A 25,913-nucleotide genomic window follows, 5' to 3' on the forward strand; every position below is an offset into this window, starting at 1 on the left:
AGGCCAAATGGATTAATAAATATTAAAATACTCTAGTGCTCTACTCCAATAGGCAACTGATATTGTGAAAAATGTACACGTCTCGCTTTAAGTGAGATTTGCTTTTACCGGCAGTCAAGCTTTTTCAAACACTATAAATGACTTAAAATTTACAAGTGGTAGTTAAAATGGTGATGCTCAAATAATCCACAGTAGCGATCTCCCGCCTCCGCCTCTCTCTCGCTCTTTCACTCACTCACAAACACACACACACACACACACACACACACACACACACACACACACACACACACACACACACACACACACACACACACACACACATAATCAAGCATCACACATTACATTTTTGAAAGTGTAATATATCCAAAATACATATTTATGCATCGTTTCGAAGAATAAAATAATCACATACAATTATCTATTTATTCACATTATTTATTCTAATCAATTATTCTGCGTCTCACCTGTTGGCTCTCGAACGTCCACGCGCTGTCTGGTAATGACGCATCAAGCACGTTTAGCGTGTCTGTAAAGTTTGTGGTGCTGCTGGGCTTAACGAGGGTGAGATCACTGAATTCTGACATTGGAGAGAGATAGGAGCCAAAGGACTGACTCTGAGACATCATGTCTCCTCCCAGAACCTCCACATACTTAATGGGCCCGTCAGTGTTGAGCTGGATCTGCAGGTTTCTGTTGGGGTTCTTGTATTCAGAATCAGTTCTCCTGATACAGCAGCTTGAACCGCCTCTACTGCCTCGCGCGCATTTCACCAATAAGATGAAAAACGTCATCAGACACAACAAGGACACAGAAGCCAAAGAGATGATCAGATATAATGTGATTTTTCCATTTTTCTTGTTGGGCTCGATAGTTTTCTCACGATAGTCTGAGATGGGCTCATGAAACCCGTCCTCTATCAATATATCCACTGTGACTGTGGTGGACCTGATCGGTTCTCCATTATCCTTTATCTCTATCATCAGTCTCTGAGAGGAGTCATCCTGCTCTGAAACAGCGCGTTTAGTCCTCACCTCTCCCGTGTGTAAATTCACACTGAACAGTGACGCGTCCGTGGCCTCCGCGAGCCTGTAGAAGAGCCAGGCGTTATGACCCGAGTCCGCGTCCACTGCTGTTACCTTAGTAACGAGATGTCCTGCTTTAGCAGAACGGGGCATCCTCTGATGAGAGACAGACCCCATGGAAGCGGAAGGGTAAATGACAGCAGGTGCGTTATCGTTCCGGTCCAGAATAAACACATGAACGGTGGCGTTACTGCTCAGAGATGGAGAGCCATGATCTTTAGCCTGAACTACAATGCTGATTAGTTTCAGTTTCTCATAATCAAATGAGCTCATGCTGAAAATTGTTCCGTTCTCAGAGTTGATATAAAAATAAGATGATGCTGGAACGTGATTTGTACTTAAATCCAAGATCGAGTAAGTGAGTAGAGCGTTCTTGTCTCGGTCAATATCAGACGCAGAGACAGAAAACAATGAAACGCCTGCCAGATTATTTTCGTTTATGTAAACATTATATGAGGACTGTGAAAATATTGGAGGGTTGTCATTCACGTCAAGCACTTTCACATTTACCGTCTTAACAGTTTTTAAGGGTGGAACACCGGAGTCTATAGCCATTATTTCAACATTGTATTCAGAATGAACCTCACGATCTAAGAAAGAATCACTTATCAGTGAATAATGGCTATCAAAAGTTGGTTTTAATTTAAATGGAACATCCGGAGAGACAATTGGCTCAACTTTGCCATTATTACCAGAGTCCAAATCTTTGACGGTAATCAGAGCCACCACAGTTCCCACCGTTGCATTTTCAGGAACAGGGCTCGGTAAAGAGGTCAGTATAATCTCTGGAGGATTGTCATTCTCATCTATGATATCTATCTGAACCGATGACTGGCCTTCGAGTTGTGGATTCCCCTTGTCTTTAGCACAGACATCAAATGTATATGATTTGGTAGTCTCGTAATCTAGTTTACCAATGACTGTTATTTCGCCGGTTTCAGCGTTCACACTAAAAACATTTCTTACTTGTTCAGGCGTGTGCGCACCGAATGAATACTGTATTTCAGCATTAGGACCTTCATCCAAATCTGTTGCTTTTATTTTTATTACGCTTGAACTAACAGCGGCGCTTTCTAGAACAGATGCTTTGTATGCAGCAACTTCAAATGTTGGTTCGTTGTCATTAAAATCCTGAACAATTATTTGCAGTAAAGATGTGCCAGATTTTACCGGATTACCACCATCTAGAGCTGTTAATATTAGCTTGTGAACTGCCTGTTTCTCTCTATCTACTGATTTATCAAGCAAAAGCTCTGGTATTTGCCTTCCGTTTTTAAGCGTCTTTAAATTTAAACGGAAGAAATTGTTATTGCTCAGTGAATAGGACTTTAAGCTATTGCTGCCAACATCGAGGTCCTCGGCACTTTCAAGGGTAAATCGAGCGCCCGGAGCAGTCAATTCAGAAATGTTTAATACGCCATCTTTATTGTGGAAGTTCGGTGCATTATCATTAATGTCTTGTATTTCTATCTCTACCTTGTGCATCTGTAATGGATTCTCAATAACGATCTGCAGTGGCATCAGACAACTGGCGCTTTGTCCACACAGCGTTTCTCTGTCTATTCTGCCATTAACTACCAGATCACCCTTCCCTGAATCCACACTGAAATACTGTCTATTTGACTCGGATGCTATCTGTAACTTACGCTCGGCGATATCTGAGATGTCAAACCCAAGATCCTTCGCGATATTCCCAACGATAGATCCTTCCTTTAATTCTTCAGGTATCGTGTAGCGAATCTGAGCTCCAACTGTATTCCACAATAGAGAGAAAGCGAACAGCCAAAGCGCTGCCCATTTCCATCCCCCGATCCTCCTGTGCCTCATTTCTCTGTGCTTGATATTCCCATCAACAAATCTTTATATTATATCCATAGAAAATCAGAATGCTGTTCTCCATTTTCAAATAAGCGTTTACTCAACGCATCCTCACTGTGGTGATCAGCCTCATAAAGCGTTCATGTTTCCTCTCGCTCTACAGCTCTATCATTGTACTCCTCCTCTGGCTGGGGGAGGGAGTAGATCCCTTTGTGCGGTTTGAAACACGATTGGTACAGAGCTCAGCGCTCACTCATCCAATAGATGATTTGCTGTTTCTTAAGGGCATAACCAGCCCTGTGTAGTGTGTGTTACGACATCTAGTGGAGAATTTTGCTCGAAAATATGCAATACAGATAATATGAGAGCTATTTCGTGTCTAAATGGGCAAGTGTTGTTGTACGCAAAACGTTAAAATAACATGGTGAGCATTTGTAAATAATATTGGTAAATAATTATTACGGCACATTTTATTTGTTAATATATATTGTATTGTTTGTTTGTAATAAATTATGCAACAATGTCTTTCAAACCAGCATGCAAAATGTAGCACCTAAAACTGTTCAGCGTAACACCGACACGGGAGCTGTCCAGTCAAAAGTGCTGAACACACAGTCCAAAAACTTTCGCTATTATCTATCATAGTTAAAGCATTAATGCATTGAATATCATAATTAATGCATTAATGCATAATCCTGATGAAAATGTTTCATAATGGCAGTTCCATTATGAAACATGCACATATCTTTTAAATAATGATTTCTTTTTTTTGCCGACTGTAACGTTTTTATCAAACGTAGTACTGATTTTCCTATGCGTTTCTTCTAAATCCTAAAACAAACAAACAACAACAACAAAACAAAACAAAAAAAAATAATAAAAAATATAAAAATATATATCACATACAATTATCTACTGATTCTGACGTAATTAATTATTCTGCGTCTCACCTGTGACAAAAGCACACATGGTGCTGTCCAAGGTGCTGAAAGCAGCGTCCCTTTATCCCTTTATCACTGTTACGTAAGCATAATATATAGTGAATGTGTAAACATTAACTTGTTGAATTAACTTGTTTGAAACAAGTTTGTCTCACCTGTTGACTCTCGAACGTCCACGCGCTGTCTGGTAATGACGCATCAAGCACGTTTAGCGTGTCTGTAAAGTTTGTGGTGCTGCTGGGCTTAACGAGGGTGAGATCACTGAATTCTGACATTGGAGAGAGATAGGAGCCAAAGGACTGACTCTGAGACATCATGTCTCCTCCCAGAACCTCCACATACTTAATGGGCCCGTCAGTGTTGAGCTGGATCTGCAGGTTTCTGTTGGGGTTCTTGTATTCAGAATCAGTTCTCCTGATACAGCAGCTTGAACCGCCTCTACTGCCTCGCGCACATTTCACCAATAAGATGAAAAACGTCATCAGACACAACAAGGACACAGAAGCCAAAGAGATGATCAGATATAATGTGATTTTTCCACTTTTCTTGTTGGGCTCGATAGTTTTCTCACGATAGTCTGAGATGGGCTCATGAAACCCGTCCTCTATCAATATATCCACTGTGACTGTGGTGGACTGGATCGGTTCTCCATTATCCTTTATCTCTATCATCAGTCTCTGAGAGGAGTCATCCTGCTCTGAAACAGCGCGTTTAGTCCTCACCTCTCCCGTGTGTAAATTCACACTGAACAGTGACGCGTCCGTGGCCTCCGCGAGCCTGTAGAAGAGCCAGGCGTTATGACCCGAGTCCGCGTCCACTGCTGTTACCTTAGTAACGAGATGTCCTGCTTTAGCAGAACGGGGCATCCTCTGATGAGAGACAGACCCCATGGAAGCGGACGGATAAATGACAGCAGGTGCGTTATCGTTATGGTCCAAAATAAACACATGAACGGTGGCGTTACTGCTCAGAGATGGAGAGCCATGATCTTTAGCCTGAACTATAACACTGAACAATTTTGTTTTCTCATAATCAAATGAGCTCATGCTGTAAATAGTTCCGTTCTCAGAGTTGATATAAAAATAAGATGATGCTGGAACGTGATTTGAGCTTAAATCTAGAATTGAGTAACTCAGTATTGCGTTCTTATCTTGGTCGATATCAGACGCAGATACAGAAAACAATGAAGCACCTGGCGGGCTATTTTCCTTTATGTACACGGTATATGAGGGCTGTGAGAATACTGGAGGGTTGTCATTCACATCAAGTACTTTTACATTTAAAGTTTTCGTAGATTTTAAAGATGGTACACCAGAGTCTGTTGCTACCAATTCTATGTCATATTCTGCATTAGCTTCACGGTCCAAGAGGGAGTCAGTTACCAAAGAATAGTGATTGTCAAATGTTGGTTTTAGTTTAAAAGGAAAACGAGTGGAGATGGTAAGATTTACTTTCCCGTTATCACCAGAATCAAAGTCTTTTATGTTGATTAAAGCTACAACTGTACCGACTGATGCATTCTCTGACACTGGGCTAGGTAAAGATGTCAAAATGATTTCAGGAATATTGTCATTCTCATCAATGATGTGCAGCCTCACCGAAGAATGTCCCTCCAGTTCTGGGCTCCCTTTGTCTTTAGCGCAGACATCAAACGTGTATAATTTTGTTAACTCATAATCTAGTTTTCCAATAACTGTAATTTCTCCGGTTTCAGCGTTGATATTAAACGATTTCCTTACAGCATCTGATGTGCGTGCACCAAAAAAATACTGTATTTCGCCGTTTAGACCTTCATCTAAATCAGTGGCCTTTACGATTAAGACGTTTGAACCAAACGTCGCACTCTCCTGCACAGATGCTTTATATTGCGATTGTTCAAATTTCGGCTCGTTGTCATTGGTATCTTGAATTATTACTTGTATCAAAATAGTTCCCGATTTGACAGGATCGCCACCGTCCAATGCTGTTAAAATGAGCTTATGTACAGACTGTTTTTCTCTGTCAAGTGGTTTATCAACTATTAGTTCTGGTACTCTCTTACCATCTTCAAGTGTTTTCACATTTAAACGAAAAAAGGCGTTATTATTCAAACTATAGGATTTTAGACTATTACTACCGACATCTAAATCCTCGGCACTTTCAAATGGAAATGTTGCACCCACAGCTACTGATTCGGCTATTTTCAAAATGCTGTCTTTTGTGTGAAAATTCGGTGCATTGTCATTTATATCTTGTATTTCTATATTCACACGATATAACTGCAATGGATTCTCTATAACCAGCTGTAACGGCATCAGACAATTGGCGCTTTGTTCACAGAGCGCCTCTCTGTCTATTCTACCATTGACTATCAGCTCACCGTTCCTCGTATCCACACTAAAATATTGCTTTGTAGAATCAGAGGCTATCCGTAACTTACGATTAGCGATGTCTGAAATGTCCAGACCAATGTCCTTTGCAATATTTCCAACAACATACCCTTCCTTTAGTTCCTCAGGTATAGTGTAGCGAATTTGAGCTCCAATTGTATTCCATAATAGAGCGAAAACAAACAGCCAACGCGCTGCCTGTTTCCACACTCGGATGCTTCTCATTTCCACAGTGATTTTAACCTCTCCATCAATTAGTGCTTCAGATATATCCAGACAATAACCTCATTCTTCTTTTATTAAGATCGCAAATCCATTTCGATCGAGGGGTCGGTTTTGTAGTGATCAGCGTCATAACCGCGAGTATATTCTCCTTCTCTACAGCTCACTCATTGTAGCCCTTTCCTGCTATGGGAGGGAGTAGATCCCTGTGTAAAGTCTCGCAGCTCATTGGCGCTGAGTTCAGTGCGCTGCTGTCCAATAAAGGGCAGAGTCTCTCTTAAAGGCAAACATGCCTCTATTTTCATGAAAATGCTATATGCTGTTAGTTCTGTATTGTCACAAAAAGAAAACGCCTAAAGGTATAATGAAATGCACGAATGTGCTGCATATATAAAATAATGTCTTTTTAACATAATATATATATATATATATATATATATATATATATATATATATATATATATATATATATATATATATATATATATATATATATATGCACCTGTTTCCTTTTACATATAATGTTTACAATATAAACAAATGTTACTCTTTTTATGTAGAAGGTGTCATTATGCATCCACAAAATGGTGTTGTGAAAAATGCTATATGAAATCGATTATTATTACCTTAAAATTAACTAGCTGCAGTTACTGATGACCAATAAGAAACTCAAAACAATGTACTAAATTTTGGCAAACTATCAACGTTTGCTCGTGTCGCTGTCCACAGCTGTGGTTCTGAAATTTGCTCAATCAACTGTTTTCAGTACCCTTTAAATCAAACGCACTTAAAAACACACACTTGTCTATTTTTAACATGATTAAAAATAATAAATAAATAAACGTAACAACGTAATTTAGAGAGACATTTGTATTTTCATACAAATGACAGCTTTGAATGCAGCAAAATAATTATTTGTCTCACCTGTTGACTCTCGAACGTCCACGCGCTGTCTGGTAATGACGCATCAAGCACGTTTAGCGTGTCTGTAAAGTTTGTGGTGCTGCTGGGCTTAACGAGGGTGAGATCACTGAATTCTGACATTGGAGAGAGATAGGAGCCAAAGGACTGACTCTGAGACATCATGTCTCCTCCCAGAACCTCCACATACTTAATGGGCCCGTCAGTGTTGAGCTGGATCTGCAGGTTTCTGTTGGGGTTCTTGTATTCAGAATCAGTTCTCCTGATACAGCAGCTTGAACCGCCTCTACTGCCTCGCGCGCATTTCACCAATAAGATGAAAAACGTCATCAGACACAACAAGGACACAGAAGCCAAAGAGATGATCAGATATAAAGTAATTTTTCCACTTTTTTTGTTGGGCTCGATAGTTTTCTCACGATAGTCTGAGATGGGCTCATGAAACCCGTCCTCTATCAGTATATCCACTGTGACTGTGGTGGACTGGATCGGTTCTCCATTATCCTTTATCTCTATCATCAGTCTCTGAGAGGAGTCATCCTGCTCTGAAACAGCGCGTTTAGTCCTCACCTCTCCCGTATGTAAATTCACACTGAACAGTGACGCGTCCGTGGCCTCCGCGAGCCTGTAGAAGAGCCAGGCGTTATGACCCGAGTCCGCGTCCACTGCTGTTACCTTAGTAACGAGATGTCCTGCTTTAGCAGAACGGGGCATCCTCTGATGAGAGACAGACCCCATGGAAGCGGACGGGTAAATGACAGCAGGTGCGTTATCGTTCCGGTCCAGAATAAATACATGAACTGTGGCGTTACTGCTCAGAGATGGAGAGCCATGATCTTTAGCCTGAACTATAACACTGAACAATTTTGTTTTCTCATAATCAAATGAGCTCATGCTGAAAATTGTTCCGTTCTCAGAATTAATATAAAAATAAGACGATGCTGGCGCTTGGTTTGAACTTAAATCCAAAACTGAGTACGCGAGTAGAGCGTTTTTATCTTGGTCAGTGTCAGATGCAGATACAGAAAACAATGAAACACCTGCTAAGTTATTTTCCTGTATATAAACATTATATGAGTTCTGCGAGAATACTGGAGGGTTGTCATTCACGTCAAGTACTTTCACAGTTACAGCCTTTACCGTCTTTAAGGGTGGTACACCAGAGTCGGTCGCTACTATTTCTATGTTATATTCTGCATTTACCTCACGATCTAAAGATGAGTCTGTTACCAGTGAATAATGATTATCAAAAGACGGTTTCAATGTGAATGGAACCCCAGGGGATATATTTACGTTTACTCTGCCATTAAAATCAGAATCTAAATCATTTACGTTAATTAAAGCTACAACTGTTCCGACAGAGGCATTTTCAGGCACAGGGCTGGGTGATGATGTTAAAATAATCTCTGGAGGGTTGTCATTTTCATCAATTATGTCTATTTGAATCGATGAATGACCAACTAGTTCTGGATTCCCTTTGTCTTTAGCACTGACGTCAAATCTGTATGATTTAGCAGATTCGTAGTCGATATTTCCTATAACTGTAATTTCCCCTGTGTCCGGTTTCAAAGCAAAACATTTTCTCACAGGTTCGGGTGTATGCACACCTAAAAAATATTGTATCTCGCCATTGTCACCTTCATCTAAATCTGTGGCTTTTATAGTTAGCACAGTCGAACCAACGGGAGCACTTTCCCGTAAGGATGCTTTGTATGCTGGCAAGTCAAATTTTGGAGCATTGTCATTACTATCCAGAACATTGATATGTATTAAAGTAGTCCCAGATTTGGCAGGCTCACCGCCATCTACAGCAGTTAAAATTAGTTTGTGGACAGATTTTTTCTCTCTATCCAGTGGTTTATCAACTACAAGCTCTGGTACTTTCCTACCATCCCCAAGTGTTTTCACATTTAGCCGGAAACATTCATTATTGCTTAGTGAATAAGATTTCAAACTATTCCTCCCAACATCCAAATCCTCGGCACTCTCAAGCGGAAATCGGTCTCCCGGAGAGATGGATTCAGCAATTTCCAAAATACCTTCTGATGTGTGAAAAATCGGAGCGTTATCATTTATATCTTGTATCTCTATCTCGACTCTATGCAATTGTAACGGGTTTTCTATAATAACCTGTAATGGCAAAATGCAGCTTGCGCTTTGAGGGCACAGACTTTCTCTGTCAATTCTGCTGTTCACGACCAACTCACCCTTTTCTGAATCAACGCTGAAAAACTGTCTGCTATTCTCAGAAGCTATCCGTAAATTGCGATTTGCAATATCCGACACATCAAGACCAAGATCTTTAGCGATATTTCCAATAGCCGACCCCTCTTGTAGTTCTTCTGGTATAGTGTATCGAGTCAGAGCTCCGACTGTATTCCACAAAAGAGAGACACCGAGTAGCCAAAGCGCAGCCCGTTTCGATTCTCCATTCCTCCCGCGTCTCATTTTCACGATATATTTTCCCATTTCGGTTACATATTCCTCTATTATGAACAGTTTAACAAAGAATAGCTCTTCATTTTGTGGTAATAAAATCCCATGAAGGTGTCCGTTTTGTTGTAATCGGCTTCATAGCTGCATGTGAAGCTACCTCCCTCTCTCTTCTGCTCTCTTCATTGTTCTGCTGCTCTGACTGGGGGATATAGTAGATCACCTTGTACGTTCTAGTATGTGATTGGTGCAGAGCTCTCTCATGTCACGCTGTCTCCCCCTTTAACTGTCACCCTCCCACCAGTGGGACGTTTGCCATTATGTATTTAAAACAATAATATCTTAGTCTAAACCTAAAGTAATACTGAAAAACTATATATCGTTTGAAAGCTTAAAAACTCTAGTTTTCATATTTGGTGTCCAATTGTCAATGCAAATGATAGAGGGAAAAGTAATTTATTAATTTGCATCAAAAATATTTTCAGATTCATAAGGCGAGTTCAGACCTTTGCTTTGAAATAGCGATGCACATGAAAAAGCAGGAAATATTTGTAGAAACCTTAGTATGATTTTCCATGTCTGAAAATGTTTTAAATATAAAGAAGAAACAAAAAACAAACAAACAAACAAACAAAATTTGATTCTCCTTTTGTGATGCAGCGAGCTATAACGCACATCCACATTGTTTCCGCATGTCTTTTATGTTTGTTAGAGGTTCACTTCTGAATAGGATGTCTAATTCATTAAAATTATGGAAATATATGGTTCAGATCAATCAAACCATATATGGAAATTGAAGAGCGCTAATATGGTCACTAATGGTGCCTGAATGTCACCTAGTGGAACAGTTTGGTACTGCATCCAAACAAAATCTTACTGAAAGCTCATTTTTTGAGATATCAACCTAACATTTGGAACACAACTCAGATTTTTGGCTTTGGTTTTCTTGCAGTTTTAGGGTCCAACATGTTTTGTAATATATATATATATATTACAAAACATGTTAGACCCTAAAACTGCAAGAAAACCAAAGCCAAAAATCTGAGTTGTGTTCCAAATGTTAGGTTGATATCTCAAAAAATGAGCTTTCAGTAAGATTTTGTATATATATATATATATATATATATATATATATATATATATATATATATATATATATATATATATATATATATATATATATATATATATATATATTTTTTTTATTATTATTTTTTTACGTGTTTCATAAACTTAAACTTCTATAACTTTTTTGTTTGTTTGTTTGTTTTTTGTAAGAAAATCACAATTCCAAATAAAAATGATTGAATATAAGATGCAGATGCTTTTTAATACGGTTCTACTCATTTATTTCAATGCATCTTCTACAGCCTTCTCAGACTTACACTTGTTTTAAGCTATTTTTAAGAACTGATAGATAGATAGATAGATAGATAGATAGATAGATAGATAGATAGATAGATAGATAGATAGATAGATAGATAGATAGATAGAATGCACACATGTGTCGCAACATAGACATAGTGGTCGCTGTCCAGAATGTTGGTGCTGAAACATACCAGTTTGTGTCTACATCTCCTTCACTCTCTCAAAAACACACACTAATTTCATCATATAATAGCAAAACATTAGCATGATATTATATGCACACGTTCCACTCACAAGTATAAACACTCTAGGACCTGGAATGACCTAAATGTGCGGTACTGTCAAATGATAATATTTGCATTAAATATTATGTTCTTATACTTTTTGTCTCACCTGTTGGCTCTCGAACGTCCACGCGCTGTCTGGTAATGACGCATCAAGCACGTTTAGCGTGTCTGTAAAGTTTGTGGTGCTGCTGGGCTTAACGAGGGTGAGATCACTGAATTCTGACATTGGAGAGAGATAGGAGCCAAAGGACTGACTCTGAGACATCATGTCTCCTCCCAGAACCTCCACATACTTAATGGGTCCGTCTGTGTTGAGCTGGATCTGCAGGTTTCTGTTGGGGTTCTTGTATTCAGAATCAGTTCTCCTGATACAGCAGCTTGAGCCGCCTCTACTGCCTCGCGCGCATTTCACCAATAAGATGAAAAACGTCATCAGACACAACAAGGACACAGAAGCCAAAGAGATGATCAGATATAATGTGATTTTTCCACTTTTCTTGTTGGGCTCGATAGTTTTCTCACGATAGTCTGAGATGGGCTCATGAAACCCGTCCTCTATCAATATATCCACTGTGACTGTGGTGGACTGGATCGGTTCTCCATTATCCTTTATCTCTATCATCAGTCTCTGAGAGGAGTCATCCTGCTCTGAAACAGCGCGTTTAGTCCTCACCTCTCCCGTATGTAAATTCACACTGAACAGTGACGCGTCCGTGGCCTCCGCGAGCCTGTAGAAGAGCCAGGCGTTATGACCCGAGTCCGCGTCCACTGCTGTTACCTTAGTAACGAGATGTCCTGCTTTAGCAGAACGGGGCATCCTCTGATGAGAGACAGACCCCATGGAAGCGGACGGGTAAATGACAGCAGGTGCGTTATCGTTCCGGTCCGAAATAAACACATGAACTGTGGCGTTACTGCTCAGAGATGGAGAACCATGATCTTTGGCAAGCACGATTATATGAAAGACCTTCATTTTCTCATAGTCAAAAGAGTGCATGCTAAATATACTACCGTTTTCTGAGTTTATGTAAACATATGAAGAGACAGATACGTCTCGACTATTAGTATCGAGAACTGAATAGACAATTTTGGCATTTTCTCCCGTATCTAGATCTGAAGCTGAGACCGATGCTAAAATTGATCCCGGGGCGCTGTTTTCTTTAATATAAACCGAGTACACGCGTTCAGAGAAAACAGGAGGATTATCATTGACATCCAATATATTAACTGTAAGGAGTTTGCTAGATACCAGTGGAGGTGATCCAGAGTCTGACGCTTTGAGCTCAATATCATATCTGGGGAACTTTTCTCGATCTAATTGTGAATCTGTCACTAGTGCGTAATGGTTTGAAAACGTTGGTTTTAATTTAAAGGGGGTGCCCGGTGACATGCTAAGTGTTACGTTTCCATTTACGCCTGAATCCAAATCTTTAACATTTATTAACGCTACCATAGTCCCAGCGGGCGCATCTTCTCGCACAGGTTTGGGTGAGGAGGTGATGGTGATCTCAGGTGTATTATCATTTATATCTAAAACATTCACCTGGATTTGACAATGTCCCTCCATGACAGGTGCTCCTTTGTCTCTAGCACGTATGTCAAATTTATATGAGGTGCTGGTTTCATAATCAAGATTCTTGGAAACGAATAATTCGCCTGTCACAGGATTAATATCAAACACATTTTGAATTATTTCAGGTGTATGTGCCGCAAAGGAATACTCAACCTCACCGTTTATACCATCATCCAAGTCAATAGCTTTTACAGTAAGTATCATTGTACCCGGGACTGTGCTCTCCATTACTTTAACCTCATATAATTCATGTTCAAATATAGGAGCATTGTCATTTGCATCAAGAATTTTTACAGTAATCTGGGTGGTTCCTGTCCTCGCTGGATCACCCCCATCAATACCTGTCAAAATCAGATGGTGCACAGATTGTTTTTCTCTATCTACAGATTTCTCTAAAACTATTTCTGGGACTTTTGTTCCGTCTTTATCATTTTTTATGTTCATAACAAAGTGTTCATTTTTATTAAGCGCGTATGTGCGCAAGGAGTTCGTTCCAATGTCAGGATCTTGAGCAGGTTCCAAACGAAACCTCGCTCCAGTTAACGTTGATTCTGGAACCTCAATTGTGTTTATTTCCGACAGGAATATTGGAGAGTTGTCGTTAATATCTTGAATGCCCACCTCGACACGATAAAACTGGAGTGGATCCTCGATTATGACTTGTAAAGGCAACATACAGCTCGCGCTTTGTCCGCACAGGGTTTCTCTGTCTATTACTTCATTGACAAGCAGCTCGCCATTCCGCAAATTCAGACTGAAATATTGCTTACCAGACTCATATGCTATCCGTAATTTACGATTAGATATTTCAGATACATCCAAACCGAGATCTTTAGCTACATTTCCAACAATAGATCCCTCCTTCAGCTCCTCCGGTATTGTATAACGAAGCTGCGCGTCTGTATCGCTCCACAAATCAGCGAAACACAACAGCCACAGCGCCCGCCAGAGCAAAATTCTCCTTTGTATTTGAGTCCTCATTTCCAAACACGATAAATGATCCTTGATACCAGTATCCTGACATACATCTTATGCGTGTAAGCCGTCACAAATATAATGTGACATTTTAAAATGTATACAACTCCAGGTTATATTCCGTTGTTAAATACATTGCAGCGAGTGCAGTGCATTTTGTCTCAGGTCTGTGCGTAATGGTTTCAGCGTTATGTCAGGGGGAGGGAGTAGATCCCTTTGTGCAGTGCGGTCCCACTATTGGATGAGCGCTCACCAGTCACAACACGAATCAGTCTTAAAGAGGCAGAACAAAACCACGCGCAACACCCATACAGACAATATACAGTTCTTTACTTCACTTTACGTTGAAAAGACGACCCCAAACCCCCACCCTATTTACTCATTTTTAAAAAATAGAATACATTCAGAAAGAATATACTGTAAAATCAATATTCTTAAATATAGTACTCTTTAAGGAGATGCTGCAGAAAATGAACGCTCAGATATGTAACAGGAATATCACTTGAAAGTGTTACTCTATCCACAACTTCAATAATCTAAAACAAACAAACAACAACAACAACAAACACTGAATTTGCAAATACAGTGCTATTTATGAATTTGGAATTTCTAAAGTGGAGAATAATTTGTGTTTGTACATAATCAAATCAATAACGCCATATATATATATATATATATATATATATATATATATATATATATATATATATATATATATATATATATATATATATATATATACACGCACATATATATATATATATATATATATATATATATATATATATATATATATATATATATATATATATATATATGAAGACTTCAGATGCAAAAGCCTCTAAGTGCTGTCTGAAATTTTCTTCTAAAATAAGCATTTTTATCAAGCTCGTATGTGCTTAATGGCAATTAATAGGTCATTTTATTTGCCAGTAAAGTGAAATAACTGAACATGAACAAACGAGCTTGATGCTTATTTTCGAAGAAACTTTCAGACAGCACTTGGAGGCTTTTGCATCTAAAGTCTTCATATATATATATGTATTCACAAACAACATTTCACGCGCTCACCTGTTGGCTCTCGAACGTCCACGCGCTGTCTGGTAATGACGCATCAAGCACGTTTAGCGTGTCTGTAAAGTTTGTGGTGCTGCTGGGCTTAACGAGGGTGAGATCACTGAATTCTGACATTGGAGAGAGATAGGAGCCAAAGGACTGACTCTGAGACATCATGTCTCCTCCCAGAACCTCCACATACTTAATGGGCCCGTCTGTGTTGAGCTGGATCTGCAGGTTTCTGTTGGGGTTCTTGTATTCAGAATCAGTTCTCCTGATACAGCAGCTTGAGCCGCCTCTACTGCCTCGCGCGCATTTCACCAATAAGATGAAAAACGTCATCAGACACAACAAGGACACAGAAGCCAAAGAGATGATCAGATATAATGTGATTTTTCCACTTTTCTTGTTGGGCTCGATAGTTTTCTCACGATAGTCTGAGATGGGCTCATGAAACCCGTCCTCTATCAGTATATCCACTGTGACTGTGGTGGACTGGATCGGTTCTCCATTATCCTTTATCTCTATCATCAGTCTCTGAGAGGAGTCATCCTGCTCTGAAACAGCGCGTTTAGTCCTCACCTCTCCCGTATGTAAATTCACACTGAACAGTGACGCGTCCGTGGCCTCCGCGAGCCTGTAGAAGAGCCAGGCGTTATGACCCGAGTCCGCGTCCACTGCTGTTACCTTAGTAACCAGATGTCCTGCTTTAGCAGAACGGGGCATCCTCTGATGAGAGACAGACCCCATGGAAGCGGACGGGTAAATGACAGCAGGTGCGTTATCGTTCCGGTCCGAAATAAACACATGAACTGTGGCGTTATTGCTCAGAGATGGAGAACCATGATCTTTGGCAAGCACGATTATATGAAAGACCTTCATTTTCTCATAGTCAAAAGAGTGCATGCTAAATATACTACCGTTTTCTGAGTTTATGTAAACATATGAAGAGACAGATACGTCTCGACTATTAGTATCGAGAACTGAATAGACAATTTTGGCATTTTCTCCCGTATCTAGATCTGAAGCTGAGACCGATGCTAAAATTGATCCCGGGGCGCTGTTTTCTTTAATATAAACCGAGTACACGCGTTCAGAGAAAACAGGAGGATTATCATTGACATCCAATATATTAACTGTAAGGAGTTTGCTAGATACCAGTGGAGGTGATCCAGAGTCTGACGCTTTGAGCTCAATATCATATCTGGGGAACTTTTCTCGATCTAATTGTGAATCTGTCACTAGTGCGTAATGGTTTGAAAACGTTGGTTTTAATTTAAAGGGGGTGCCCGGTGACATGCTAAGTGTTACGTTTCCATTTACGCCTGAATCCAAATCTTTAACATTTATTAACGCTACCATAGTCCCAGCGGACGCATCTTCTCGCACAGGTTTGGGTGAGGAGGTGATGGTGATCTCAGGTGTATTATCATTTATATCTAAAACATTCACCTGGATTCTACAATGTCCCTCCATTGCAAGTGACCCTTTGTCTCTGGCACGTATGTCAATTTTATATGAGGTGCTGGTTTCATAATCAAGATTCTTGGAAACGAATAATTCGCCTGTCACAGGATTAATATCAAACACATTTTGAATTATTTCAGGTGTATGTGCCGCAAAGGAATACTCAACCTCACCGTTTATACCATCATCCAAGTCAATAGCTTTTACAGTAAGTATCATTGTACCCGGGACTGTGCTCTCCATTACTTTAACCTCATATAATTCATGTTCAAATATAGGAGCATTGTCATTTGCATCAAGAATTTTTACAGTAATCTGGGTGGTTCCTGACCTCGCTGGATCACCCCCATCAATACCTGTCAAAATCAGATGGTGCACAGATTGTTTTTCTCTATCTACAGATTTCTCTAAAACTATTTCTGGGACTTTTGTTCCGTCTTTATCATTTTTTATGTTCATAACAAAGTGTTCATTTTTATTAAGCGCGTATGTGCGCAAGGAGTTCGTTCCAATGTCAGGATCTTGAGCAGGTTCCAAACGAAACCTCGCTCCAGTTAACGTTGATTCTGGAACCTCAATTGTGTTTATTTCCGACAGGAATATTGGAGAGTTGTCGTTAATATCTTGAATGCCCACCTCGACACGATAAAACTGGAGTGGATCCTCGATTATGACTTGTAAAGGCAACATACAGCTCGCGCTTTGTCCGCACAGGGTTTCTCTGTCTATTACTTCATTGACAAGCAGCTCGCCATTCCGCAAATTCAGACTGAAATATTGCTTACCAGACTCAGATGCTATCCGTAATTTACGATTAGATATTTCAGATACATCCAAACCGAGATCTTTAGCTACATTTCCAACAATAGATCCCTCCTTCAGCTCCTCCGGTATTGTATAACGAAGCTGCGCGTCTGTATCGCTCCACAAATCAGCGAAACACAACAGCCACAGCGCCCGCCAGAGCAAAATTCTCCTTTGTATTTGAGTCCTCATTTCCAAACACGATAAATGATCCTTGATACCAGTATCCTGACATACATCTTATGCGTGTAAGCCGTCACAAATATAATGTGACATTTTAAAATGTATACAACTCCAGGTTATATTCCGTTGTTAAATACATTGCAGCGAGTGCAGTGCATTTTGTCTCAGGTCTGTGCGTAATGGTTTCAGCGTTATGTCAGGGGGAGGGAGTAGATCCCTTTGTGCAGTGCGGTCCCACTATTGGATGAGCGCTCACCAGTCACAACACGAATCAGTCTTAAAGAGGCAGAACAAAACCACGCGCAACACCCATACAGACAATATACAGTTCTTTTATAGCTGGCTTTACATTGAAACGACCATTATATTTCCATTTACTTGTTTCAAAAGCAATTACAGGTAATTAGAATATTTAGAAAGGACATATTGCAAAATATAAATCTGTATTATGTTTTTTTTAATAGAACAATGTGCAATTACTCTTAAAATGTAACATATTTAGATAAAGGTTTAGCATGCAGGATCATGACACATCAGCCAATGTGTTATTAAGGGAAATTAATGGAAACATTTGATTACTTATTTGTCATTAGCACAAATTATGAAATTATTCGCCCCACTATGGGGTAAGATGACATCCTACATAGGGCAATTGGGCCTTCTGTGACAATTTCAAAAATCTAGAAAGCATTAATGTGTCTGCAAATCCCTCATTAACATATAGACACCAAGACTTTGATATTAAACATAATACAGATCATCACTATTTTCCAGACATACAAAATTAGTTTACCTCAAAACTGTTTCGACTGAATAAATCTCACAAATGTGGATATTCAGATGAAACAACGAAATCAAGAAGAGCGTAGCCATTTATTAAATGTGTTGAGATGAGATTTTGTGCCATTTATGGTCAAATGAAAAAATATGGGGTGGGTCATCTTGCCCCATTGGGCCATCTTACCCTACTATTAAAGGAGATGTTATAGAAATCACACGTAAGCATAAGAGTTAAGATCAGTATGAAAGTAAAACCAACTCCCATAATCATAGCATTTTCATCAGAGCTATTAAAACTACAAAGCTTTAGCCTATAGTTTTGGTCCAAATAAAGTGTTTACTTTATGATGATAAAAGTGTTTAAAATAATTCTTGTTTTTACATAATGAATTAACGCCATACAATACACAATATTCATATAAAACATTATATTCAAAATGTACAAAATTTCACGCGCTCACCTGTTGGCTCTCGAACGTCCACGCGCTGTCTGGTAATGACGCATCAAGCACGTTTAGCGTGTCTGTAAAGTTTGTGGTGCTGCTGGGCTTAACGAGGGTGAGATCACTGAATTCTGACATTGGAGAGAGATAGGAGCCAAAGGACTGACTCTGAGACATCATGTCTCCTCCCAGAACCTCCACATACTTAATGGGCCCGTCAGTGTTGAGCTGGATCTGCAGGTTTCTGTTGGGGTTCTTGTATTCAGAATCAGTTCTCCTGATACAGCAGCTTGAGCCGCCTCTACTGCCTCGCGCGCATTTCACCAATAAGATGAAAAACGTCATCAGACACAACAAGGACACAGAAGCCAAAGAGATGATCAGATATAAAGTAATTTTTCCACTTTTTTTGTTGGGCTCGATAGTTTTCTCACGATAGTCTGAGATGGGCTCATGAAACCCGTCCTCTATCAATATATCCACTGTGACTGTGGTGGACTGGATCGGTTCTCCATTATCCTTTATCTCTATCATCAGTCTCTGAGAGGAGTCATCCTGCTCTGAAACAGCGCGTTTAGTCCTCACCTCTCCCGTGTGTAAATTCACACTGAACAGTGACGCGTCCGTGGCCTCCGCGAGCCTGTAGAAGAGCCAGGCGTTATGACCCGAGTCCGCGTCCACTGCTGTTACCTTAGTAACGAGATGTCCTGCTTTAGCAGAACGGGGCATCCTCTGATGAGAGACAGACCCCATGGATGTGGACGGGTAAATGACAGCAGGTGTATTATCGTTCCGGTCCAGAATAAACACATGAACAGTGGCGTTACTGCTCAGAGATGGAGAACCAAGATCTTTAGCTTGAACGAGGATCTGAAACACTTTGATTTTCTCGTAGTCAAATGACTGCATGCTAAATATACTGCCGTTTTCTGAGTTTATGTAAATATAAGAAGATACAGACACGTCTTGAACTTTAGAGTCCAAAATGGAGTAGGAGATTTTAGCATTTTCGCCCAAGTCTGGGTCATGCGCGGATACTGAGCACAATATTGAGTCATGAGCGCTGTTTTCTTTAGCGTAAACCGTATAAGACTTCTCAGAGAACATTGGAGGGTTGTCATTTACATCTGAAATGCCGATTGTGACTGTTTTCCCACTAGATAGTGGTGGCGAACCAGCATCAACAGCGTTTAATTCAATTTTATATTCAGAATAAGTTTCTCTATCTAGAGGACCGTTAGTAACTAGCGCGTAATGATTGGAAACTGTAGGGCTCAATCTAAACGGTGTCCCAGGAGACAACGCAAGTTTCACTTTCCCGTTCTCTCCTAAATCTGCATCTTTTGTACTAATTAATGAAACAACTGTGCCATTTGAGGAATTCTCAGGAATTGGACTTGAGAGAGAAGTTATAATTATATCAGGTGCGTTGTCATTTACATCATTAACCTTAATCTTTACACTGCAGTGGCCCTCCATTTGAGGATTCCCTTTGTCCTTTGCAACTATATCAAATTTATGTAAGCTTGCTTTTTCATGGTCCAGTTGTCCTTTAACTGTTATGACACCAGTTTGTTGGTTAATATTAAACAATGCTGTATCTAGTGTTTGGTCTGCAAAAAAATATTCAACCTCTCCATTTAACCCTTCATCTAAATCTAGAGCCTTGACTTTAAAAATTTCTTTATGGCTTGATTCGTTTTCATCAACAACAGTCTCATAGAAAGGCTTTTCAAATTCAGGAGCATTGTCATTGTTATCCAAAACTACAACAGTGATCTCGCATGTGCCCGTGCGCACAGGATTCCCTCCGTCAGCTGCCGTTAAAATTAGCTTATGAACAGCCTGTTTTTCTCGGTCAAGAGGTTGCTTGAGTACTAGTTCTGGGATTTTGACAGCGTCTTGTGTTTTTACGTTTAAAACAAAATTATCATTCATGCTCAGACTGTATGATTTTAAAGAATTTGACTGTACATCTGAGTCAATAGCGCTCTCTAAAAGGAATTTTGCTCCTGAATTAATAGATTCTGGAACGTTCAATATACGCTCATTAGATTTAAAATTCGGCGTATTGTCATTAATATCTTGTACTTCAATCTCAACTCGATGCATCTGCAGAGGATTTTCTAAAACGGCTTGAAGAGGCAAAACACACGGGACATTGTATCCACATAAACCCTCTCTATCAATTCTCTCATTCACAATAAGATCACCCTTTTCCACATCCACAGCGAAATACTGCTTACCAGTCTCAGATGCTATTTGCAGTTTACGATCTATAATCTTAGACCCATCCAAACCTAGATCTTTAGCGATATTTCCTACCACAGATCCTTCTCTGAGCTCTTCTGGGATTGTGTATCGAATCTGCGCCTCTATTGTACTCCAAGAAAGAATAAAGACACAGCACCACCAAATTCTCCTCAAAAAGAAAAGAGATTCCATCATCTCCGACTCCAAGCTTTTGACGATTTATCCAAGTTTTCTTAAGGTTTCAAAATATTCACAACAGTTACATAATCCCAAACAATATGTTGATGGCATATTCCTATTAATGTAAGAGGTCCTTTTGATAAAAACGAGTAATTCATGCGTTCTCTGTGCTCAAGCTCAGAAAGATGCCACAGCCGAGGGAGGGAGTGGATCTCTTTGTCCAAGTCTGAACGTCATTGGTCGACTGTACATTTCTCTTGAACCAATCCACTTATTTAAATATCTTAAAGGGGTAGTACGAGGCAGAGAAGCCACTACACATCTAGAAAAGAGAAATGTAAATATAATAATAATAATAATAATAATAACTATAATAATAATAATAATAATAATATGAAATAATAATAATAATAATAATAATAAAATGCAATTATTATTGTTGTTATTTATTATGATTATTATTATTCTCTATGCGCTTATTATTCGATTATTATTATTCTCTATGTGTGTGTGTGTGTGTGTGTGTGTGTGTGTGTGTGTTTGTATCCACTTCATTTACAGCTTCAGTTATCTTAAACAGAAAGAAAAAGAACGTGTGCCGTCATGTGGCGACAGAGAGAAGCGCAGCCAGACCCGTATCTTTTGAGCTGTGCGTACATAGCAGTGTGTGTGGAAGTTACTGGTTGGAGGCACATATTTTTACATTTTAATCAGATCAGTTGTCATTTTTATAAGTATTTCAGTGGTAATTATCGCCTTTAAAAACAATGAAATAATATAAATTCTCATAGTTACTGTAGAATGTCCTTTATGCGTACAAGACTGCATGATTCTCTTGCAACAAAGGACCCAACCATGAGCAGGGGGGGACGACAGGCAGCAAGAGTGAAGCGAGCGTTTCAGCACCACGCGGGTGGACAGCGCCACACAGGCGGCCTGTTCCAGCAGCTACACTGCTGTTCAGAAGGAAGGAACGTATAGTCCCATGCTTTCCATCTGTGTGTATTTTTATATTCGCTAAAATACTTGTCACGCATGTTTTAACGTCGTTCAGAAGCGGTAAACGTTCACAGTAACGTCTTGAATATGCCACTCACTTACCTTGAAATCTGCATTTGATAATCTTCTTCTTCATTTTATTTTTTTTTGTATTTCTTGTTTATTGTGTTTCTATTAGTGTGTGGAATCAAAATGGCAATACACATCTGCCTAACAGAGCAAATAGATGTGGGTACAATGGGGCTAAAAGCACCCTTATCATTGTGTATGACAATCAAAATATTGCTTTTTATTTCATTTTAATGGAGCAATATAATTCAAAATACAGTAAATGTAAAAGGAGCTAGAGGGGTCTTTTACTGAACATTCTGGATAAAGGCCACCATCCTGGGCAAAAGGCCAAATACAAATTCAACTACATATTTGATGTAGCAATACAATATTTATCTAAGTATTTGAGTACAATTTAATACACTGTAAAAAAATAATAACGGAAAATGTACTGGTAATTTTAATTTTACAGAATTGAATTTAATTTTACAGAAATTTCAGTTAACCAACACAACATAATGCAATACATAATTCAAAATACAGGTAAAACACCTTTAAAAAAAACAATATGGAAAATTTCTTCATATTTATACAGTACATTGTGCTGTATTTTTACAGAATTTTTTTTTTTTTTTTTTTTTTACAATTTAGTGTACAATTTAATTACACTGAACAGAGCTAAAACACATATTTTGACTCACATAATTTAATCATCACTTCAGGGATTTTCATTTAGCTACATAAACAAAGTTTTTAAAATGTTAGATCAGATGTCTTCTTTTTTTTTCTTATTTGCATGTGATGACCTTGTGCAACAGGACAATTCCTCAGTGCATATAGTGACAAACAGGTGTTGTTGTTTAGAGCTGAGAAAGAGAATCAAAAGTGCTTTGAGCCCCACTGTACCCTACATCTGAAATTATATATATATATATATATATATATATATATATATATATATATATATATATATATATATATATATATATATATATATACTACATTTCATAGGCAAGTGTCTTTTTGTCATTGTTAAACACATTTTTAATATACAAAAAGAAAAATTTGCTCTTACCTTTGTTGATGAAAGCCAGGTAAAGGGGTGGGATGTGCAAGACAAAAAAGAAAGAGAAAAAAAAAGAGAAAAACATGGTTAGGATTATAATAACAATTTATTTATCAGTATTTCTTTTAATCTGAAATTAACTAATGCAATATTTTATAATGCAGTTAATGTATATAATTACATCAATTGGGATGCACAGCACTTATTTAGTAGCTACCTCCAGATGTTTTATCATCTCTACTGCTAAAGGAGCAGACCATGATCAGTATGCAATCAAAACATGCCACAATCAATAGTAATTGTACAGTGTGTATGAAAAAAACAACAACAAAAAAAAAACAAACAAAAAAAACACTTATAGTGGTATACACTTTTATTAGGCACAAGAGGGAGCATGGGAGAGACAGAAAGGGGCGTGTACAAGTCTCACTCTTTGGCTTAAAGCCTCCATAAAAACATCACCATCCCCCACAAAAACACATGGATAGGCTCCTACCCCTGAAAGGAGGAAGTGGAATGGTCTGACTCAGTCTGTTGTCATAGAAACGCATGTTGCCAAGGGAGTAGCATGTGTGTTAGAGGAGAAAGATATAGTGTATGGACATGCATAGCTGTAGGTGGAGTGGGTTGTGTTCAAGCTGTCCGAGCAAACAGAAGCAAGCAGATAAAGGATAAAAAATAAGAGGGATTCGTTCAAAGCACTGTATATAAACATTTATATTATATATGTAAAGACCTGTGACCTAAATTCTGAACACTAGCACACATTTGAGATTATTAGAAAATAAGTACAAAGAAATTTGCAATATATATATATTGTTTTAGTGTTTGCATCCAGCTCTGGTAGGCACACACAGGCACAGCAGGTTTGAGGAGGCAAAAGCAGGACAAAGAATCTCACTGCAGAGAGAAAAGGCCCCTCCTTCCCCCTGGCTGAGAGTCTGCATTCTCACAAACACCACCACAGATCTCATCTGCTGTCTGAGCTTTACTCATATTGAGGCTAAGGCTTAAATTTGGTATATATATATATATATATATATATATATATATATATATATATATATATATATATATATATATATATATATACAGACCTAATCAGTGTTATCAATTTTTCTGTAACTATAAACTGAATCAAACATTTTTTTTGCATATTGTAAACATCACAGAAAGGGGACCTTCAGCTGACACAGATTTAATACTGAATGATGTTTCAGATATCTGGCTGTACATGCATTGCAGAGAAGCCACTCCCAGCATCTATGAGAGTTTAATGCAGAACCCACACCTAGACCTCCAGCAGCTGTAATACTAATAACACAATAAAAATCATCCTGGTGTTTGTCATTTTTCTGAATGCGGATTAAGAAGGGGGTTTAAAATCCGGATGTGTCAAATACACAAAGGTAGTGACAGCAAAAGAAGAAAGCAAAAGAAAATAGACCACTCTCTCATTTACTTCTCCACAGTAACTTTTTGGGCCTGCATGTGTAGAATGCATAGAAAGGGTTTTGTAGTTCTTTATACACAGAGAGTGTGTTGTGAGTGTGTCAACTTAATGCACAAAAGCTCACTGTGCAGGGTTTCAGCACTGGACGACAGAGACTCATTTAACAGAGAGTGAAAGAAAATCAAAGCAGTAAAACTCTATTCTATTCTAAACACTGCATCACTGTAAAAGAACTTTGAGTATGTGTTATCTGTATTTTAACACTTCATTTAACTTAGTGAGACTATGAAGTTAGCAAATACATTGGCAGACTTTACAATCGTCTCATAACAAGGTTTGCATGAAAAAATGGATGTTCATGATGTACTATCAGGCTGTATAAATTTGAAAAACCAAGTTGATGTCTGAAAAGTATGATAAAAACTATGGACAACAATTTCCAATATTGCATTTCAGTTGATATAGCATATAGCATATGGTAAAAACAAACAAACAAACAAACAAAAAACAGATTTAGCATTAAGCGATACCTTCTAAAAAATAAAATGCAACAATAATATTGCAGAAATAATAGAAGAATGTATTACAAAGCCCTGATATACTGAGCCAAAAACGAAGCTCTATATGAAATCACTTGGAAAGGGAAAGTACAAAAAGGAACAAACGTTATAGCGATATTTAAGGCAAATAAAGCCTGGACAAATGTACTGTAGAATTATCTTACAAAATCACACAGGATTGTAACAGTATTGGAGTTTTATATTGAAGAGACCATGCAATATACAAACTTGTTTTTTTTTTTTTTTAAACTGTGTTTTATAATGAAATTGTACTTTATATATTGCTAAAAATGTAAATATCACTTTTTGACTGTATGAAGGCCAGAGAAAAATAAAATGCCCCCTGAGAGTGTCAAAACTGTGTGTCTCTCTGTGTGGGTGCTTATGGGTGGAACCGAGTTCACTTCACCAGCACTGTTATGTGTTTGAGAGACATGTAGTCATGTAGTCATGTAGTCCATGTAGAACATGTAGTCCAGTTTCTCAGAACTATATATACATATCAACATCTACTAGCATGTAAGGTTTTTAAAATGGATAGCTTAGTTTCTCTTCACAACTAAAAGGATACAGCTCTTAACTCCTGAATCTCCTATTGCTGCAATGAGATCTTATGAGAGAGAGAG

At 38.6% G+C, this 25,913-nt stretch overlaps 6 protein-coding genes and 1 pseudogene across 7 annotated transcripts in view; all 7 read right to left on the reverse strand.

Moving 5' to 3' along the window:
• The window catches only part of LOC137028789 (protocadherin gamma-A12-like), a 139,307-nt pseudogene that overhangs the window by 22,766 nt on the left and 90,628 nt on the right, over nucleotides 1-25,913 (reverse strand).
• On the reverse strand, nucleotides 444-2,912 carry LOC137029390 (protocadherin gamma-C5-like). The gene has a single exon (XM_067398984.1). The coding sequence runs from the start codon at nucleotides 2,910-2,912 to the stop codon at nucleotides 444-446; it is 2,469 nt and encodes an 822-aa protein (XP_067255085.1).
• Nucleotides 3,044-6,438, reverse strand: LOC137029392 (protocadherin gamma-C5-like). The gene is made up of 2 exons (XM_067398985.1): nucleotides 4,000-6,438; nucleotides 3,044-3,091 (listed from the first exon to the last, which is right to left on the reverse strand). Exons 1-2 carry the CDS (start codon nucleotides 6,436-6,438, stop codon nucleotides 3,044-3,046), a joined length of 2,487 nt encoding a protein of 828 aa, XP_067255086.1.
• Nucleotides 7,312-14,031, reverse strand: LOC137029404 (uncharacterized). Its single transcript, XM_067399004.1, has 2 exons — nucleotides 11,551-14,031; nucleotides 7,312-9,840 (listed from the first exon to the last, which is right to left on the reverse strand). Exons 1-2 carry the CDS (start codon nucleotides 13,996-13,998, stop codon nucleotides 7,312-7,314), a joined length of 4,977 nt encoding a protein of 1,658 aa, XP_067255105.1. The 5' UTR covers nucleotides 13,999-14,031.
• Nucleotides 15,052-17,511, reverse strand: LOC137029411 (protocadherin gamma-C5-like). The gene has a single exon (XM_067399010.1). It carries the CDS (start codon nucleotides 17,509-17,511, stop codon nucleotides 15,052-15,054), a length of 2,460 nt encoding a protein of 819 aa, XP_067255111.1.
• Nucleotides 18,447-21,173, reverse strand: pcdh1g22 (protocadherin 1 gamma 22). The gene has a single exon (XM_067398019.1). It carries the CDS (start codon nucleotides 21,171-21,173, stop codon nucleotides 18,732-18,734), a length of 2,442 nt encoding a protein of 813 aa, XP_067254120.1. The 3' UTR covers nucleotides 18,447-18,731.
• Nucleotides 22,512-25,913, reverse strand: part of LOC137028793 (protocadherin gamma-A5-like) — a 70,140-nt gene continuing 66,738 nt past the window's right edge. For both annotated transcript variants that reach the window (XM_067398022.1, XM_067398021.1), the window contains exon 2: nucleotides 22,512-23,074. In XM_067398022.1, the coding sequence (XP_067254123.1) occupies nucleotides 23,069-23,074 (6 nt within the window). In that variant the 3' untranslated portion in view covers nucleotides 22,512-23,068. The remainder of the gene's footprint in view (nucleotides 23,075-25,913) is intronic.

This window comes from Chanodichthys erythropterus, chromosome 10 (assembly GCF_024489055.1).
Source record: "Chanodichthys erythropterus isolate Z2021 chromosome 10, ASM2448905v1, whole genome shotgun sequence".
Classification (NCBI taxonomy): domain Eukaryota; kingdom Metazoa; phylum Chordata; class Actinopteri; order Cypriniformes; family Xenocyprididae; genus Chanodichthys; species Chanodichthys erythropterus.

What these genes read in the sequence shown, in the direction of transcription:
- LOC137029390 (XM_067398984.1), bottom strand. Translation starts at nt 2,912, where the DNA reads ATGAGGCACAGGAGGATCGGGGGATGGAAATGGGCAGCGCTTTGGCTG.
- LOC137029392 (XM_067398985.1), bottom strand. Translation starts at nt 6,438, where the DNA reads ATGAGAAGCATCCGAGTGTGGAAACAGGCAGCGCGTTGGCTGTTTGTT. An exon ending in GGACGTTCGAGAGTCAACAG is followed by an intron (nt 3,092 to 3,999) that starts GTGAGACAAACT and finishes TCCCTCCCCCAG; the next exon opens with CCAGAGGAGGAGTACAATGA.
- LOC137029404 (XM_067399004.1), bottom strand. Translation starts at nt 13,998, where the DNA reads ATGAGGACTCAAATACAAAGGAGAATTTTGCTCTGGCGGGCGCTGTGG. An exon ending in GGACGTTCGAGAGCCAACAG is followed by an intron (nt 9,841 to 11,550) that starts GTGAGACAAAAA and finishes TTCATAATAGAG; the next exon opens with GAATATGTAACCGAAATGGG.
- LOC137029411 (XM_067399010.1), bottom strand. Translation starts at nt 17,511, where the DNA reads ATGAGGACTCAAATACAAAGGAGAATTTTGCTCTGGCGGGCGCTGTGG.
- pcdh1g22 (XM_067398019.1), bottom strand. Translation starts at nt 21,173, where the DNA reads ATGATGGAATCTCTTTTCTTTTTGAGGAGAATTTGGTGGTGCTGTGTC.